The sequence below is a fragment of the Triticum aestivum genome, chromosome 1D, assembly GCF_018294505.1.
Source record: "Triticum aestivum cultivar Chinese Spring chromosome 1D, IWGSC CS RefSeq v2.1, whole genome shotgun sequence".
NCBI classification, from domain to species: Eukaryota; Viridiplantae; Streptophyta; class Magnoliopsida; order Poales; family Poaceae; genus Triticum; species Triticum aestivum.
In genome coordinates, this window is record NC_057796.1 from 215205484 (window position 1) to 215224112 (window position 18629).

Sequence of the window (18629 nt, forward strand, 5' to 3'; positions counted from 1 at the left end):
GTGTGGATCCCATGGACTTCCGTCGAGCAAGCTGTTGCGTGTCGGTGGCTGCATGCCCGTGTCGGCGCGTGGCGTAGATGGATGGATGGGTAGATCTCTGGTCGAAAATTCTGTGCGTAGAGTGGGAATGTGGGATGCACGTGATATGGAAAACCAATCAGGCATTTGGCCCGGAGGCGGTACATTGTCGTAGTCGGCTGCCGCGTTTAGTTTTAGAACGTGAGTATCCCCTATGGCTCGGCCGTGGCCAGTTTGGGTTTCCTCCGGCTCGTTGCACTAAAGGTCTTGCCCTACAACTTCTTGGCAAAGAATGAAAGTGCAGCATCTCGAGGAGCAAAGTCCATAGGAAAAAACAAACGGAAACGAAAGGAAAACAAAAGGAAAGACTCACGTGACAAAGCTGATTGATTGGCCATACGCGCATCAGCACTGCAGCACCAGCAGCAGGACAGCGAAGGAAGAGAGAAAATAATAATGGTATATCCCTTCGCCTCCATCCCATTGGGTCGGCGCCGACAGAGATCTCCCCTCAAGTCCCCAACGTTAATCATCTAAAAAAGACCCACTACTACTACTAATCTATACTACTAGTACTAGAATAAGAATTTTTTTAACACAGAATAACAATTACTCCTTCCGTTCCTAAATATTTTTTTAGATATTTCAAATGAACTACCACATACGGATGTATATAGACATATTTTAAAGGGTAGAACTGTAGATTCACTCATTTTGCTTCGTATGTGGTTACTTGTCGAAATCTCTAAAAAGACAAATATTTAGGAACGGAAGGAGTATTATTATCCGTCTCGCTCTCGCGCATCTCGGCACGGGAGGGACATTCCCTCCGCTTAACAGCGTCCCGTGTACGTTTAATCTGCAACCCTGCTCGCTAATCATCTCACGGATCTTGCTGTTGCTGGTTTCATTAACACGCGCCACCAAGAGTGCAGACCTGCCCCCTCTCTCTCCGCGTTCGCTGCCCCCTCTCTCTCCCCCTCCCACGCTTCGCCCCGCAAATCGAGGCCTTCCGCTGGCCCTCCTCACCCCGAACCGCCCCAGCCAGCCAACGGAGGCGACGAGCGCCCGGCCCGCGGCGGCACTCCCCCGCCCGCCGCCCGCGCACGGGATCCGCGACGGTGCGTTGCCTCTCCCCCCTACCCCGCTACCCCCCTCTGTCCAGCCGTCCATGTCGTTGCCACCCGGCGGTGCGATCTGGTTGCGATGCCCCATGCGTCCTCCCGCGGAAAGGGAGGGAGCGGCGGCCACGAACGCGCGCGCGCGCGCGGCGTGGGTTTCTCGTGTCCGGTGGGATTCGCGCGCTGTGCGTGCGTGTTGGGGTTTTTGTGCTGGTTCGTTTCTGTTGTCCCGTCTGTTAGGATTTGGTTGGTTCGTCTTTAGCTGCGCTTCGTAGTCCTCGTTGCCAAACCCTGGGGATTTTTAATCCGCTGCTGGCCTCGCGCCGGACGCACTCAGCCAGCAGCCCCTCCTCCGCAACCAGGCCGCAGTGCCCGTCACTGTCTCAGTTGTCTCTGCTGGGTCAAACCGAAGCTCTTCCTTCCGCCGTATGCTCGGCTGCCTAATCCAACTGCGCAGAGAGCTTCCGTGCTGGCGAGCCGAATTCCAAGCCCGCTTCGTGGAACTGGAATCGAGACCACGCCGCAGATCGGAAGCAACCTGCCAGTAAATAGCTCGGAAAAGGGGAGCTTTGTTTAAAGTACCACTAGTGCTCATCTTCCCTCTTTGTGATCCGCCCCCCCACTCCACTCTTTACCACTGCCGCCCGTTTGCGTACTTATACGGGTTTCGGTGTGACCATTTAATTTGTCCCGAGGGTTTCTCTTCTTGGGTTTCACCTCTAGCCTACCCCAACTTGTTTGGGACTGAAGGCTTTATTGTTGTTGTTGTTGTTGTTGTTGTTGTTGTTTCTCTTCTTGGCAGGCTTCCAGCTTCGTCTCGTCCCCCCCTTCCAGTGCATATATCAATTTTGGTTCGGTTGCTTGAACTGTACTGCGGCTTGCTGCTGCTTTGTTATACCATCTTATTATTGGTCTCATGGCTTGTTTTTGCTTTCTGCAGATCCGTGCGCCCAACAGAACTAGGATTTTTTGTGGCCCTTCATGAATCTTGAGGACAGTCTATACTAGGGGGGTAGTAGGGTACTAGTACTAGGATCTGGGATCCTCCGAAATGAGGGGGAGAAATGACGGGGGGCAGAGCAAGAGGCCCGTCGTGCTCTTCTGCGTCATGGTCGTGTGCCTCTGCCTCCTCTTCCTCTATTTCTCGGGCTCCAATGGGCAGGCTGGGAGCGCGGCACTAGAGTATGGCACCAAGTTTTCTCGCTCGCTTGGGTGGGGCAGCGATGGAGATGGCGACGATGGCTCAGACGAGTCGATTTTTGGGACTGGCGATGCAAATGACGTTAAGCTCAAGAGCTTCCCGGTGAGTTCAGGACCAGCAACCAGTTGTTTGTTAACAGTCTATACATATACGATGATAATTCTAAAGGTTTTTCTTTTGCTTTGCTCCGAAGGTATGCGATGATCGGCATTCTGAGCTGATCCCCTGCTTGGATAGGAATTTGATATATCAGATGAGGTTGAAGCTGGATCTAAACTTGATGGAGCATTATGAGCGGCATTGCCCTCCTCCTGAGAGGCGATTTAATTGCCTGATTCCACCGCCACATGGCTATAAGGTCACTAGATTATCCTTTCTTTGTTTTTCCTTGTCTTCTCCTTGCCTTACTTTGATAACGTCTCTAAGCTACAAAGTTGCTGGAGTTGGGTTCCTACACTCACCATCTCAACATATATCTTCAAGCTGAACCACTTAATTTTGGTGATTATACATTATGTGGTCAAGCTGTCTTCTGCATGTAGATTTAGGTTTGATCTGGCCACAGGAAAATGCTTAGAATTTTGCCTGCTCTGTAGCTGGACATTCTTGTTACCTTCTCCTGACCTATCAAATTTGTACTTGTGTGAGATAGTTCTGTTTAATTTGATTCGTGCTAAGCCACATTAGTTTTGCAGGTTCCCATAAAATGGCCAAAAAGTCGCGATATAGTGTGGAAAGCAAATATTCCTCACACTCACCTTGCAAAAGAGAAGTCAGACCAGAACTGGATGATTGATGCAGGCGAAAAAATTAAGTTTCCAGGTGGCGGAACACATTTTCATCATGGTGCTGACAAATATATATCAAGCATTGCAAATGTAAGTATGTTTTAGCTTCTTCACAGTAATGCTCTGCTAAAGATACGCTACACATATTTGAGCACCATGCCCTGTGAAGCTTCACTTTTTTTGACTGTAAGCTTCACTTTGTGATTCATTTCTTCTACTATCTGACAGATGCTAAACTTCAAAGATAACATTATAAACAATGAGGGAATGCTTCGTACTGTACTTGATGTGGGCTGCGGAGTTGCTAGTTTTGGAGGATATCTTCTTTCATTGAATGTCATAGCGATGTCTTTGGCACCAAACGATGTACATCAGAACCAGATCCAATTTGCTCTTGAAAGGGGGATCCCTGCTTATCTTGGTGTTTTGGGAACAAAAAGGCTTCCATACCCCAGTAGATCGTTTGAATTAGCCCACTGTTCTCGTTGCAGGATTGATTGGCTTCAGAGAGATGGAATTCTTATGCTTGAACTGGACAGATTACTCAGGCCTGGAGGTTATTTTGCTTATTCATCTCCTGAGGCATACGCACAGGATGAGGAGGATCGTAGAATCTGGAAAGAAATGAGTTCCCTTGCAGAAAGGATGTGCTGGAAAATTGCAGAGAAAAAAAACCAGACAGTTATTTGGGTCAAGCCTCTGAACAATGATTGCTACAGGAGCCGGCCGCGTGGTACAAATCCACCTCTATGCAAAAGTGGTGATGATCCAGATTCAGTATGGGGAGTGACAATGGAGGCTTGCATTACTCCGTATCCAGAACGTGAGTATTTATCCTATTCAAGTTGTAATTTTTTACCTTTCATTGCTTATCTACTGGCTGAATACTTGATATATTGTCATCTTCCTTCTCTAGTGCTTGTGGTACTTCAAACTGGTCGGCTTGTGAATTGTTCCATGGGTGTTGTTTGCTGCATGTTAGATCACTGTTGTTGGAAAAGAATTTGAGTGACAGGAAACATTAGCTATGATTTATAGTCACTGTGTGCTGCAAGGATGCATCTTTCCGTTTTGTTTTACCTAAAAAAAGTGTGCGTGCACACATAAGCACACACACTCACTTGTTAGTACTGGTAAACAAAGGATCTTCAGTGTGGGTTGTTTCCTCTTTGTCCCTCTCACCATGCTTCCCAGGAATGTTGGAATTTGGGAATTAAAGTAATAACCAAAGTAGCATTTGTGTTAATTTGTGGTTTCCTGGAGGTTTGGTTATGCTAACAGGTAGGATGGTTTATTATGGTCATTAGTGTTGAAACGATCGAATCCTTCTGATTTCCACTCCCTAATAATTGTCATCCCTGTACGCTGTCAGCAGTAGAAACATGGAGATATATACCATTTCTTTTCTTCATTTTTCCTCACGACATTTTGCAGCTAATTTGCATCTCAAGTGAAGTGACAATTGATTTAATATTTGCAGAAATGCACAGGGATGGGGGAAGTGGATTGGCTCCTTGGCCTGCTCGATTAACAACCCCACCTCCTCGTCTTGCAGATTTGTATGTTACAGCTGACGCATTTGAAAAAGATACGGTAAGTTGATCATATTATGTCTTCATAACTTCAATTATGTCCAAATAATTCTTCAAGGATCTTAGATGAAATTTCTCCGTGCAGGAAATGTGGCAGCAAAGAGTAGATAATTATTGGAATTTATTGCGCCCAAAGGTAAAACCAGAGAGTATTAGAAACATCATGGACATGAAAGCAAACTTTGGATCATTTGCTGCTGCTCTCAAGGAAAAGGATGTATGGGTGATGAATGCTGTGTCCCATGATGGACCAAACACTCTTAAGATAATCTATGACAGAGGGCTCATAGGCTCTACACACGACTGGTATGCTTCAATTCACATTAGGACTATGGTTTTGTTAGATTTTAGTACATAGAAGGAGATTTTGATCCTTGTATCTGCAAGGCATTAATAAGGTTTTATGATGGAAACAGTACTGCTACCAACCTTCTTAATCATTGGTCGAGCTTCTCATGTGCCATTAGAACATTAAGGATAAAACCCTCATTGCTTTGGCAGGAAATATTCCTTGCTAGAATTTGCCCCTGGTATTGCATTGTGTCACCTCAGTAAGTTCGAGGAAAGTAAACATTGTGAGATCAGTAGGTCTATTGCCAAGCTTTCATCTCAGAATATGTTGTTGCTATCAAAACAAATTGGTTAGCTTGCTGCGATGGTAGTTTAACCCTTTGCCTTTTTCCTTTAGCGTCTTAAATTTTTTTAAGCTTCACCAGTACACTTTGTATGTCGCAGTTCAGCAGTTCCATTTGTTGTATTCTTGTGCGCTTACAGTGAAATGACAATAAAGCTGTAGAGCTGGAAGCCGGAAGCCCTTCTCTAGGTTTTCAAGAAATAGAATCACTTTTCAAGATACTATGGAAATGGAGAATATATTGTTGAATAAAAAAACCATTTTTCTGGATCAGAGTCAAGTGTCCATGATTTCTTTGCAAATGTTTATTTTCAATTACTGCAGCTTTCTCCCTGCAGAATTATATGCAGTTTGTACCGTTGCTGGCCGGTTTGTTAGACAGTTGTATTCAAATACAATAATTTGTTTGCAGGTGTGAGGCATTCTCTACTTATCCTCGAACATATGATCTTCTACATGCGTGGACAGTCTTCACCGACCTTGAGAAAAGAGGTTGCAGTGCTGAAGATCTGCTCCTTGAAATGGATCGTATACTCAGGCCAACTGGTTTTCTCATCGTGAGAGACAAGGCCCCTATCATTGTATTCATCAAGAAGTATCTCAATGCACTTCACTGGGAGGCAGTAACCGTTGTGGATGGTGAGTCCAGTCCGGAATCTGAGGAGAATGAAATGATACTCATAATCCGGAAGAAATTGTGGCTACCAGAAGGAGGTTCACAGGACTCGACGTAATCCTTTGGTCCGAGTTTCTTTGGCATCGTCAGCATCTGCAGCTCAGGAGCCAAGAAGCGAAGGCTCAGTTGCTCCCTCCAAATTCATGATTCAGTATTGCTGCTCCAGGAGTAGAATTCCCAGTCCTACTATCCACGTGAAGATAGAATGTTTCTCAGGATATGGCAAGTATTCGGAAGGCTGAGCTCAAGCCCTCTGTCCTTTTGTTGTCTCCACAGATACTGTAATCGTAAGTTAATGTTTGTTCTCTAGCCTGGTTAGGAAATAAACCTTTTTCTTGTTGAGCTTCAGTTAGGTGCTTCCCGTCCATTTGTTGAAGTGGCTTTAGTAAACAGATTTGGTGCTTATTGTAAGAAGATTCAACTGTAGACATATTTTGGGGAAATGAGGTTTAGCTAGGGATAGTGGCCTCGAACCACCAAGGAATGTATACCTGAAGAATGTGGTGCTTCTGAAGTTCTGTCTGTTCTCCCTCTTGTCTCTTTCTTAACCGATAGAGCTAGCAAATACAACACTGATAGACGCTGAAGAGAGAATAGTAGAAGATCAGGAAACGCTTGTGATAGAAATTACCCCCAAATCGACATTTGGTCACCTTTTTACCCCTAATTTAAATATTTCTTTCACATTTTTTACCCCAAGATTGACGCTTGCCAGAAAAATTACCCCCATATCGACATTTGGTCATATTTTTACCTTTAGTTTAAAGATTTGTTCCACATTTTGCCCTGGTATGATATAAATTACCCTCAATTTACTTTTATCCAAATTTGATGCTGATTTGGCATGCCATGTACTTGGTTTTTTTGCCATTGGTTTTGTTTCTGTTTTTTAAATCATGAACCGGTTAAACTCTGGTGCACCCAACGGGGCCTCGTGTCAGTGCCCACGAGGTTTGGACGCGCCCAACTGGTTTGGCCCCACCAGGTTGTCGCGCCCTCTTCGTGTGACGGAGGAAGAGAAAGAGCTGCGCCTGGTCATTCTTTGTCGGTGCAACAAACAAGTGCATCTGTTGACCAGATCTATACACAGGCATGCTGACAGTTATGTATTCAGCACCAACGCGTAACACAAGGCCAAGCTAAAAATAACCGTTCTTTGTGAGATCAAGGAGCGAATCAAGAAGACCAAGCCAACATACAAGACAACAAGACACTATCTTGGGAAGACCTCCCTTGCTGGGCAGGAGAACCCGGCCAGGTCGAAGCCACCCCGAAGACAAATCCAAAATTGCCCAAGACCGGAAGCCCTGCCAAGGCATCACCGCTCCACCGCGCCGCGACGCCAGTCACTTATCAACTCGGTGTCGAGCCTCCAGGTGATTAAGTGTGGCATCCACTAAGCACGTGGCAGCCTGCTGAAAGGCAGATTACACCCATTTGACACCCATCCAAAGGCGTGTCAAGATGATGAGCAGAAGGTGGTTAAGCGGCGACATAAGCTTGCGGAGGATGCACCCCCGCGCGCCACCTAAGACAACATTTATGGCATTTTGTCCTAAGTGCCAGAGTTAGGTATGATAGCATTGTTAGCTATCTAATCACAAGATATTGATTGTTTTGCCACTATGGTTACCCCTTAAGTTATAAAAGGAGGTCCAACAACCTAGAGGGGGATTCGGTCCCCTCCACACTTGTATGCGCGTAGTTGCTCCCCCGAGGCCACCTTGCCGGGCTGGAGCGCTGCGCGTAGTGGCATTGCATACATCCAATCCACCAAAAGCAGGAGTAGGGTTTTACGCTTCCCAGCGGCCCGAACCTGGGTAAAAACCACCAGTGTCATCGTCGTCGTGCTGCCTCATGGCCTCCGCTCTTTGTGCAACGTGATCGTGTTCACCCACGACATTCTTCTTTCGGTATGACATTCTTCTTTCGATGTTGTAGTAGAAGTGTTCCATGACAATACTGAAATTATCATCACGGAAGTGTCCACTTCCATGACGATAAATGTTGCGTCATGGAACTATTTTCTTCAAGGGTAACCGACACGTGGCATCCACCATAATGGGTCGTTGTTAAGCTATCGGGTCCGGTTTTGGATCCGATAACCCGTTAACGGCCACGACCAATGGCGATTTTCCACGTGTAAAATTCTCATTGGCTGAAGGATCCACGTGTCAGCTCCGTGTTGGGACATATGTCAACCGTCCACTAGACAGGAGTCGCTAATGAAATGTTGACACATGGGACGACCCAATAGAGGCTCATATAGGTTTAAAAGCCGGCCCAGGAAAAGGCCCACAAAATTTCGCCAGATCTAATGGGCCGGCCCATTAATAGCCTACCATTTTCTGGACCAAATTATGGCTCACATCAGATACGGCCCTGTCGGGGCTCTGGGACCGGGGGTACCCAGGCCCGTCTGCCTGCGGCCCATCGCGTGGCATCGTCGTCAAAGGGCCTGGTGCGGCCCAGCGGCAAGACTTCATGAGCAAGACCCTCGCGAGGGCCCCGCCTTGCGAGGTGAGCAGCGTCAAGGCCTCCCGCAGGGCGGCCACCTGAGGCTGCCTCACGAGGCCCCTCGCGGGGCGGACATCTCTAGGCTCGCTACCCTGCCTCACGACGCGCATTGGTGACGTGAGCCATGACGGGCGGAGCCAGGAGGGCGCCAGCTGGCGCAGGCAAGGACACTTTCCTCTTTGGTGCTAAGGAGGCAAGGATGTGTGCGGGTTCCCGAGGAATCCCACAAAGGTTTCCATTCCGGTGCAATGAGACCAAGACCGCGGGCTCGTCAGGACGGAGGTCATCACCGAGCCCACCTTCGCGTCATGCCCATAAGCCTTGCAGACAAAGACCACCTTTAGTCAGGATAAGCTGTACTCTTGCCCCCCTTCAAAATTGGCCGCTGTGGTATCCCTTCCCACCTAGAGCTTTGGGGGAAGAGGACCAGGGCCAGTATAAGTATAGGCTGGTCTCCGCCATAGAGAGGGGTCGAACGCTTGGGATCCCTCGAACCATCTGAGCCTCCCGAGGCAGCTCATCCTTGTACTAGTTCATACTCATCGTCCTCGCGAGGCAATCGACCAGAAATCAGGAGTAGGGTCTTACACAGCAAGGTGGCCCGAACCTGGGTAAATCCTCGTGTCCCATCCTCCTTCCCGCTCGCTCAAGCACGATGGAGCATCGTCGTGAGGCAGTGAGCAGTGAGCCATAGCCTTGAAGGAAATATGCCCTAGAGGCAATAATAAAGTTGTTATTTATATTTCCTTATATCATGATAAATGTTTATTATTCATGCTAGAATTGTATTAACCGGAAACTTAGTACATGTGTGAATACATAGACAAACAGAGTGTCCCTGGTATGCCTCTATTTGACTAGCTCGTTAATCAAAGATGGTTAAGTTTCCTAACCATAGACATGTGTTGTCATTTGATCAACGGGATCACATCATTAGAGAATGATGTGATGGACAAGACCCATCCATTAGCTTAGCATAATGATCGTTTAGTTTTATTGTTTTTGCTTTCTTCATGATTTTACTTATTCCTCTGACTATGAGATTATGCAACTCCCGAATACCGGAGGAACACTTTGTGTGCTATCAAACTACACAACGTAACTGGGTGATTATAAAGATGCTCTACAGGTGTCTCCGATGGTGTTTGTTGAGTTGGCATAGATCGAGATTAGGATTTGTCACTCCGTATATCGGAGAGGTATCTCTGGGCCCTCTCGGTAATGCACATCACTATAAGCCTTGCAAGCAATGTGACTAATGGGTTAGTTATGGGATGATGCACTACGGAACGAGTAAAGAGACTTGCCGATAATGAGATTGAACTAGGTATGAGGATACCGACGATCGAATCTCGGGCAAGTAACATACCGATGACAAAGGGAATAACGTATGTTGTTATGCGGTTTGACCGATAAAGATCTTCGTAGAATATGTAGGAGCCAATATGAGCATCCAGGTTCCGCTATTGGTTATTGACCGGAGATGTGTCTCGGTCATGTCTACATAGTTCTCGAACCCGTAGGGTCCGCACGCTTAACGTTCGATGACGATTTGTATTATGAGTTATGTGTTTTGGTGACCGAAGTTTGTTCGGAGTCCCGGATAAGATCACGGACATGACGAGGAGTCTCGACATGGTCAAGAGGTAAAGATTCATATATTGGAAGGTTGTATTCGGACATCGGAATGGTTCTGAGTGATTCGGGTATTTTACCGGAGTACCGAGGGGTTACCGGAACCCCCTGGGGAAGTGTTGGGCCAACATGGGCCTAAGGGAGAGAGAGGGAAGCCCACGGAGGTGGCTCCGCGCCCCCCTCCTTGGGAGTCCGAATAGGTCAAGGAGGATGGGGCGGCGCCCGCCTTCCCTTTCCCTCTCCCTCTCCTTCCTATTCCCTCCGGTGGAAGAAAGGAAAGGAGGGGGGGGGGCGAATCCTACTTGGACTAGGAGTCCAAGTAGGACCCCCCATGGCGCGCCTCTCCTGGCCACCGGCCTCTCTCCCCCCTCCTTTATATACGTGGGCAGGGGGCACCCCAAAGGCACACCAATAGTTCTCTTAGCCGTGTGTGGTGTCCCCCTCCACACTTTACTCCTCCGGTCATAGCGTCGAAGCCCTGCGCGGATCACATCATCATCACCGTCGCCACGCCGTCGTGCTCATGGAACTCTCCCTCGACCCTCTACTGGATCAAGAGCTCGAGGGACGTCATCGAGCTGAACGTGTGCTGAACACGGAGGTGCCGTACGTTCGGTACTTGGATCGGTTGGATCATGAAGACGTTCGACTACATCAACCGCGTAAACATAACGCTTCCGCTTTCGGTCTACGAGGGTACGTGGACACACTCTCCCGTCTTGTTGCTATGCATCTCCTAGATAGATCTTGCATGATCGTAGGATTTTTTTGAATTACTACGTTCCCTAACAGTGGCATCCGAGCCAGGTCTGTGCGTAGATGATTTGCACGAGTAGAACACAAAGAGTTGTGGGCGATAATAGTCATAGTGCTTACCACCAACGTCTTACTTTGATTCAGCGGTATTGTTGGATGAAGCGGTCCGGACCGACATTACATGACCGTGTTTATGAGACTGGTTCTACCGACGTGCTTCACACACAGGTGGCTGGCGGGTGTCTGTTTCTCCAACTTTAGTTGAGTCGAGTTTGACTACGGCTGGTCCTTGTTGAAGGTTAAAACAACACATTGACAAAAAAACGTTGTGGTTTTTGATGCGTAGGTAAGAACGGTTCTTGCTAGAAGCCCGTAACAGCCACGTAAAACTTGCAACAACAAAGTAGATGACGTCTAACTTGTTTTTGCAGGGCATGTTGTGATGTGATATGGTCAAGACGTGATGAGATATAAATTGTTGTATCAGATGATCATGTTTTGTAAAAGTTATCGGCAACTGGCAGGAGCCTTATGGTTCAACCCATGAAGGGTAACGGTTGCGCGAGTCCACGGAGGGTTCCACCCACGAAGGGTCCACGAAGAGGCAACCTTGTCTATCCCACCATGGCCATCGCCCACGAAGGACTTGCCTCACTCGGGTAGATCTTCACGAAGTAGGCGATCTCCTTGCCCTTACAAACTTCTTGGTTCAACTCCACAATCTTGACGGAGGCTCCCAAGCGACACCTAACCAATCTAGGAGATACCACTCTCCAAAAGGTAATAGATGGTGTGTTGATGATGAACTCCTTGCTCTTGTGCTTCAAATGGTAGTCTCCCCAACACTCAACTCTCTCTCACAGATTTTCATATGGTGGAAAGATGATTTGAGTGGAAAGCAACTTGGGGAAGGCTAGAAATCAAGAATCTTGTGGTAGGATTGGAATATCTTGATCTCAACACATGAGTAGGTGGTTCTCTCTCAGAAAATGTATGCTGGAAGTGTAGGGACGTTTTGACGGCTCTCTCACAAATGGAGAAGGGGGTGGAGGGGTATATATAGGCCCCACACAAAATCCAACCATTACATGGTCAGACCGAATAGATGAACTCAGTGAGACCGATTTAGTTCAAAATGTGAATGTTAGGAATCTCGGTGGGACCGACTGGGACAACTTGGTGGGACCGATGTGCTAGGGCTTAGGTCAAACATCAACTCGGTGGCACGGATTGCATCAACTCGGTGAGACCAGAGTGAAGCAATAAGGCAACAGAGAGAATGTCAAGCCAACTCGGTGAGACCGATTGCTATTTCGGTGAGACCGAAATAATTGCAACAGGCAACAGAGAATTGGAAAGGCCATCTCGGTGAGACCGAGATCTGTATCGGTCTGACCGAACTATTAGGGTTTCTGGCAGTGGCTATGTCATACGAACTCGGTGGCGCTGGATAGAAAGAATCGGTGGGGCCGAGTTGGACTTTGGGATTTTGACATATTTGGATGGAGAAAGTGGTTGAGGGTATTTGGAGCAATATCACTAAGAATTTGAGCAAGCAACACCTCATCCCCTTTTAATAGTATTAGCTTTCCTATGGACTCAATGTGATCTTGGATCACTAAAATAGAAATGAAGAGTCTTGAGCTTTTGCCAATATGTGTCCTAAGCATTTTGAGGGGTCCACATCTCTAGTACATGCCATGCCATTCATTTAACTTTCTGAAATATTACACTTGAATGGATATTAGTTCAATGAGCTATATGTTGTTATGAATTACCAAAACCACCCGGGGATTAGTTGCACTTTCAAAACGGCAGCTAGTAGAAGCGCGCGAGCAAGAGAGGTGAGGAGGGAGAAAGATGGGCTCAGGTGAGCCCGCAGAGGAGCAGAGTGGGCTCGGGGAGGCATCGGAGAGGGTGCCCAGTCGCCGGCGATCTCAGTGGCAGAAGCTCGAAGAAGAGGTTGTGGGCGTCACTGCGGGGCTCGTCCGGCCGTGAGGCTTGTCGGTGAGGCGTGGACGACGGAGGCGGAGCCCGTGGATAGGTCGGAGAGGCGGAAGGAGCTCGGTGGCTGCGGGAACTACGACGACGTGACGGTGGTAGTGCTCAGCCGGGCTCAGGATCGAGAGGGAGATGCGAGGGGGAAGAAGGGGGATTAGGGTTCGACAATGGTGTCTGCGGGGATAATATCTATGCCGGAGCGACGACGGATGACTGACGCGTGTCCGATCCGAGCCACGCACGTCGCACGAGCGTCCACCACACCTCTGTTGAATAGAGGTAGGGGACGACCCGACAGGTGGGCTGGGCCTGGAGCAGTAGAAGTGATGGGCCAAGGGCACAGTGCCCCGACTATTCCTTTTTCTTTTTATAAATACTTTTTTGTTTTGTAATTTCTCCTCTGTTTTGTATTTTTCTTTGCTAACATTTGATTTTTGTTAAATGTGAAAACTTGCACATAAATCTAGCATAATATTTGGGTGTTGCACAAAAAGTTTCAGAGCATTTGGAAATGTTTAAATATTTTTAGAAATTGAAAAGGTCAAATATTTTGCTGTTGATCCTCTTAATTAATTACCACGGGCATTTTGGGAATTCAAATGAGGTTGGTTTCAGCATGATAATTACTTAGGGACTTTATGGGACATTACCAACATTTTTGTTTTACTGTTTGAAGAGATAATAATTTGACTTGTATTTTAAATTTGAATTTGAATTGAAAATTGATTAAGTGGCAATTTGCATAGTAATCCATGATGACATGGCCACAATTAGGGAGAGATTACTGTAGCATGATTCTCGGGGTGTTACAATAAAGTTGCTAGTAAATGAATATAAAACATCCAAGATTGATAATATAACAGCATGAAACAATAAAAAAATTATAGATACATTGGAGACGTATCAGCATCCCCAAGCTTAATTCATGCTCGTCCTCGAGTAGGTAAATGATAAAAATAAATTTTTTGATGTGGAGTGTTGCTTAACATGTTCATCATATATTGTTTTCTTTTATAGCATGAACATTTGGACTTTAGATGATTCAAAGCAATAGTCTATAATTGACACGAGGACATCAATACTTAAGCATATCAACAAGCAACCATGTCTTTCAAAATATCAACACTAAAGAAAGCTATCCCTAGCCCATTATGCTCAGTCATTGATCCATTCATGAAACACATTCAAATATTAGCTATGCCCAATGCACAAGTATGATAATAGTGTTCCCTAGTTGGTGCTTTATAAGAGAAGATGGAGACTCAATAAAAATAAAAACTGTATAAAAGTAGATAGATAGGCCCTTCGCAGAGGGAAGCAGAGATTTATAGAGGTGCCAGAGCTCAAAGTTCAAATTAAGAGATAAAATTGTTTTGAGAGGCATGCTTTTCCTATCAACGAAAACGACCGAGAATTCCCAATACTTTCCATGCTAAATAAATCATAGGCGGTTCCCAAACATAAAATAAAGTTTAGTCCTTTTTCGACCATTCTTTCACAATCCATGGCTAGCCGTATCCACGGGTGCCTTCCATACCAACACTTTCCAAGGAATTTATTATTGACAACATAAATAATTTTGTTTCATTTCGGGACTGGGCATCCCTATTACCTGCCACACTCTCGTGCAATGGCAAGTGAATAAACACTCATCTTGAGAATAACATAACTAGCATGGAAAATATTGGCCACCCCCTGCCGCTTCATGAGCGATACGGGCCCACAAAAAGGAAATTCATTTTGAAAAATTAGAGTTGACACATAAAAATTTACTTCAAACGGCATGAAAATACCACATATAGGTAGGTATGGTGGACTCATTTGGCACAACTTGGTTCAAAGAGTTTGGATGCACAAGCAGTATTCTCGCTTAGTACAAACATTTGTTTTCATATTTTCTTGTAGAAGTGGAAACAAATACAGAAAACCCAAAAAATAATATGGAAATAGGTACTACTGGAAACGGACATACATAACGGATATGGAAACATAAGTGTGTGTTGACCGGAAATTAAAACCCCTTAACTCATAGAGAATATACACACACACACAAACAAATTTAATGAATTTTCAACATGGTTACAAAATAATATGGTGAAGGAAATATGCCCTAGAAGCAATAATAAAGTTGTTATTTATATTTCCTTATATCATGGTAAATGTTTATTATTCACGCTAGAATTGTATTAACCGGGAACTTAGTACATGTGTGAATACATAGACAAACAGAGTGTCCCTAGTATGCCTCTACTTGACTAGCTCGTTAATCAAAGATGGTTAAGATTCCTAGCCATAGACATGTGTTGTCATTTTATGAACGGGATCACATCATTAGAGAATGATGTGATGGACAAGATCCATCCGTTAGCTTAGCACTATGATCGTTTAGTTTATTGCTATTGCTTTCTTCATGACTTATACATGTTCCCCAGACTATGAGATTATGCAACTCCCGAATACCGGAAGAAAACCTTGTGTGCTATCAAACGTCACAACGTAATTGGGTGATTATAAAGATGCTCTACAGGTGTCTCCGATGGTGTTTGTTGAGTTGGCATAGACCGAGATTATGATTTGTCACTCCGTGTATCGGAGAGGTATCTCTGGGCCCTCTCGGTAATGCTCATCACTATAAGCCTTGCAAGCAATGTGATTAATGAGTTAGTTGCGGGATGATGCATTACAGAACGAGTAAAGAGACTTTCCGGTAACGAGATTGAACTAGGTATGATGATACCGACGACCGAATCTCGGGCAAGTAACATACCGATGACAAAGGGAACAACGTATGTTGTTATGCGGTTTGGCCGATAAAGATCTTCGTAGAATATGTAGGAGCCAATACGAGCATCCAGGTTCCGCTATTGGTTATTGACCAGAGATGTGTCTCGGTCCTGTCTACATAGTTCTCGAACCCGTAGGGTCCGCACGCTTAACGTTCGATGACGGTTTGTATTATGAGTTATGTGATTTGATGAACCGAAGTTTGTTCGGAGTCCCGGATGAGATCATGGACATGACGAGGAGTCTCAAAATGGTCGAGAGGTAAAGATTCATATATTGGAAGGTTGCATTTGGACATCGGAATGGTTCCGAGTGGTTCGTGCATTTTTCCAGAGTACAGGGAGGTTACCGGAACCCCCCGGGAGAAGTTATGGGCCTTATGGGCCATAAGAGGGAAACACACCAGCCCACAATGGGCTGGTGCGCCCCCCTTGGGCAGGAGGCTGATTAGGACTAGGAGAAGGGGGCCGGCCCCCCTTTCCTTCTCCTTCTCCCTTCCCCCTTTCCTACTCCGTGTGGGAGGTGGAATCCTACTAGGACTAGGGAGTCCTAGTAGGACTCCACACCTTGGCGCACCCCCTAGGGCCATCTGCCTCTCCCTCTCCCTCCTTTATATACGTGGCCAGGGGGCAACCCATAGACACATAAGTTGATCTTTTAGCCGTGTGCGGTGCCCCCCTACACAGTTACACACCTCGGTCATATCGTCGTAGTTCTTAGGCGAAGCCCTGCGCCGGTAACTTCATCATCACCATCACCACGTCGTCGTGCTGATGGAACTCTCCCTCGGCCTCAACTGGATCAAGAGTTCGAGGGACGTCACCGAGCTGAACGTGTGCTGATCGCGGAGGTGCCGTGCGTTCAGTACTTGGATCGATTGGATCACGAAGACGTTCGACTACATCAACTGCGTTACTAAACGCTTCCGCTTTCGGTCTACGAGGGTACGTGGACACACTCTCCCCACTCGTTGATATGCTTCTCCTAAATAGATCTTGCGTGATCGTAGGATTTTTTTTTGAAATACTACGTTCCCCAACAGTGGCATCTGAGCCGGGTCTATGCGTAAATGTTATATGCACGAGTAGAACACAAAGAGTTGTGGGCGATAATAGTCATACTACTTACCAGCATGTCATACTTTGATTCAGCGGTATTGTTGGATGAAGCGGCCCAGACCGACATTACATGACCGCGTTCATGAGACTGGTTCTACCGACGTGCTTCGCACACAGGTGGCTAGTGGGTGTCTGTTTCTCCAGCTTTAGTTGAATCGAGTGTGACTACGCCCGATCCTTGTTGAAGGTTAAAATAGCACACTTGATGAAAAATCGTTGTGGTTTTGATGCGTAGGTAAGAACGGTTCTTGCTAAGCCCGTAGCAGCCACGTAAAACTTGCAACAACAAAGTAGAGGACGTCTAACTTGTTTTTGCAGAGCTTGCTGTGATGTGATATGGTCAAGACGTGATGATATATAAATTGTTGTATGAGATGATCATATTATGTGACAGTTATTGGCAACTGGCAGGAGCCATATGGTTGTCGCTTTATTGTAGGAAATGCAATCGCCATGTAATTGCTTTACTTTATCACTAAGCGGTAGCGATAGTCGTGATAGCAATAGTTGGCGAGACGACAACGATGCTTTGATGGAGATCAAGGTGTCAGGCCGGTGATGATGGTGATCATGACAGTGCTTTGGAGATGGAGATCAAAGGCACAAAATGATGATGGCCATATCATATTACTTATTTGATTGCATGTGATGTTTATCCTTTATGCATCTTATTTTGCTTAGTTCGGCGGTAGCATTATAAGATGATCTCTCATTAAATTTCAAGGTATAAGTGTTCTCCCTGAGCATGCACCGTTGCTACAGTTCGTCATGCTGAGACACCATGTGATGATCGGGTGTGATAAGCTCTACGTTCACATACAACGGGTGCAAGCCACTTTTGCACACGCAGAATACTCGGGTTAAACTTGACGAGCCTAGCATATGCAGATATGGCCTCGAAACACTGAGACCGAAAGGTCGAGCGTGAATCATATAGTTGATATGATCAACATAGTGATGTTCACCATTGAAAACTACTCCATCTCACGTGATGACCGGACATGGTTTAGTTGATATGGATCACGTGATCACTTAGATGATTAGAGGGGTGTCTATCTAAGTGGGAGTTCTTAAGTAATATGATTAATTGAACTTTAATTTATCATGAACTTAGTCCTGATAGTATTTGCATATCTATGTTATAGATCAATATCTCGCGTATAGCTCCCCTGTTTTATTTTTGATATGTTCCTAGGGAAAACTAAGTTGAAAGATTATAGTAGCGATGATACGGACTGGATCCGTGATCTGAGGATTATCCTCGTTGCCGCACAGAAGAATTATGTCTTTGATGCACCGCTAGGTGACAAACCTATTGCAGGAGCAGATAGAGACGTTATGAATGTTTGACAAGCTCGGTATGATGACTACTTGATAGTTTAGTGCACCATGCTTTACGGCTTAGAACCGGGACTTCAAAAAATGTTTTGAATGCCACAGAGCATATAAGATGTTCCAAGAGCTGAAATTGGTATTTCAGACTCATGCCCGAGTCGAGAGGTATGAGACCTCTGACAAGTATTTTTGCCTACAAGATGGAGGAGAATAGCTCAACCAGTGAGCATGTGATCAAAATGTCTAAGTACTAACAATTGCTTGAATCAAGTGGGAGTTAATCTTCTAGATAAGATAGTGATTGACAGAGTTCTCTTGTCACTATCACCAAGTGACTAGAACTTCGTGATGCACTATAATATGCAAGGGATGATGAAAACGATTCCCCGAGCTCTTCGCGATGTTGAAATCGGCGAAGGTAGAAATCAAGAAAAGCATCAAGTGTTGATGGTT

The 18629-nt window shown here is 45.9% G+C and overlaps 1 protein-coding gene across 2 annotated transcripts; it reads left to right on the top strand.

Annotated features, from left to right (window-relative positions):
* Nucleotides 1–886: 886 nt before the first annotated feature.
* LOC123181075 (probable methyltransferase PMT8) lies at nucleotides 887–6544 on the top strand. Of its 2 annotated transcripts, none has more exons than XM_044593292.1 (8): nucleotides 887–1139; nucleotides 2080–2442; nucleotides 2534–2698; nucleotides 3036–3218; nucleotides 3357–3951; nucleotides 4609–4721; nucleotides 4806–5026; nucleotides 5767–6544. In XM_044593292.1, exons 2-8 carry the CDS (start codon nucleotides 2191–2193, stop codon nucleotides 6086–6088), a joined length of 1851 nt encoding a protein of 616 aa, XP_044449227.1. In that variant the 5' UTR covers nucleotides 887–1139; nucleotides 2080–2190; the 3' UTR covers nucleotides 6089–6544. The 2 variants fall into 2 exon arrangements, with proteins under 2 accessions (XP_044449227.1, XP_044449228.1); XM_044593293.1 differs by lacking the exon at nucleotides 887–1139 and adding an exon at nucleotides 1729–1990.
* Nucleotides 6545–18629: the final 12085 nt, after the last annotated feature.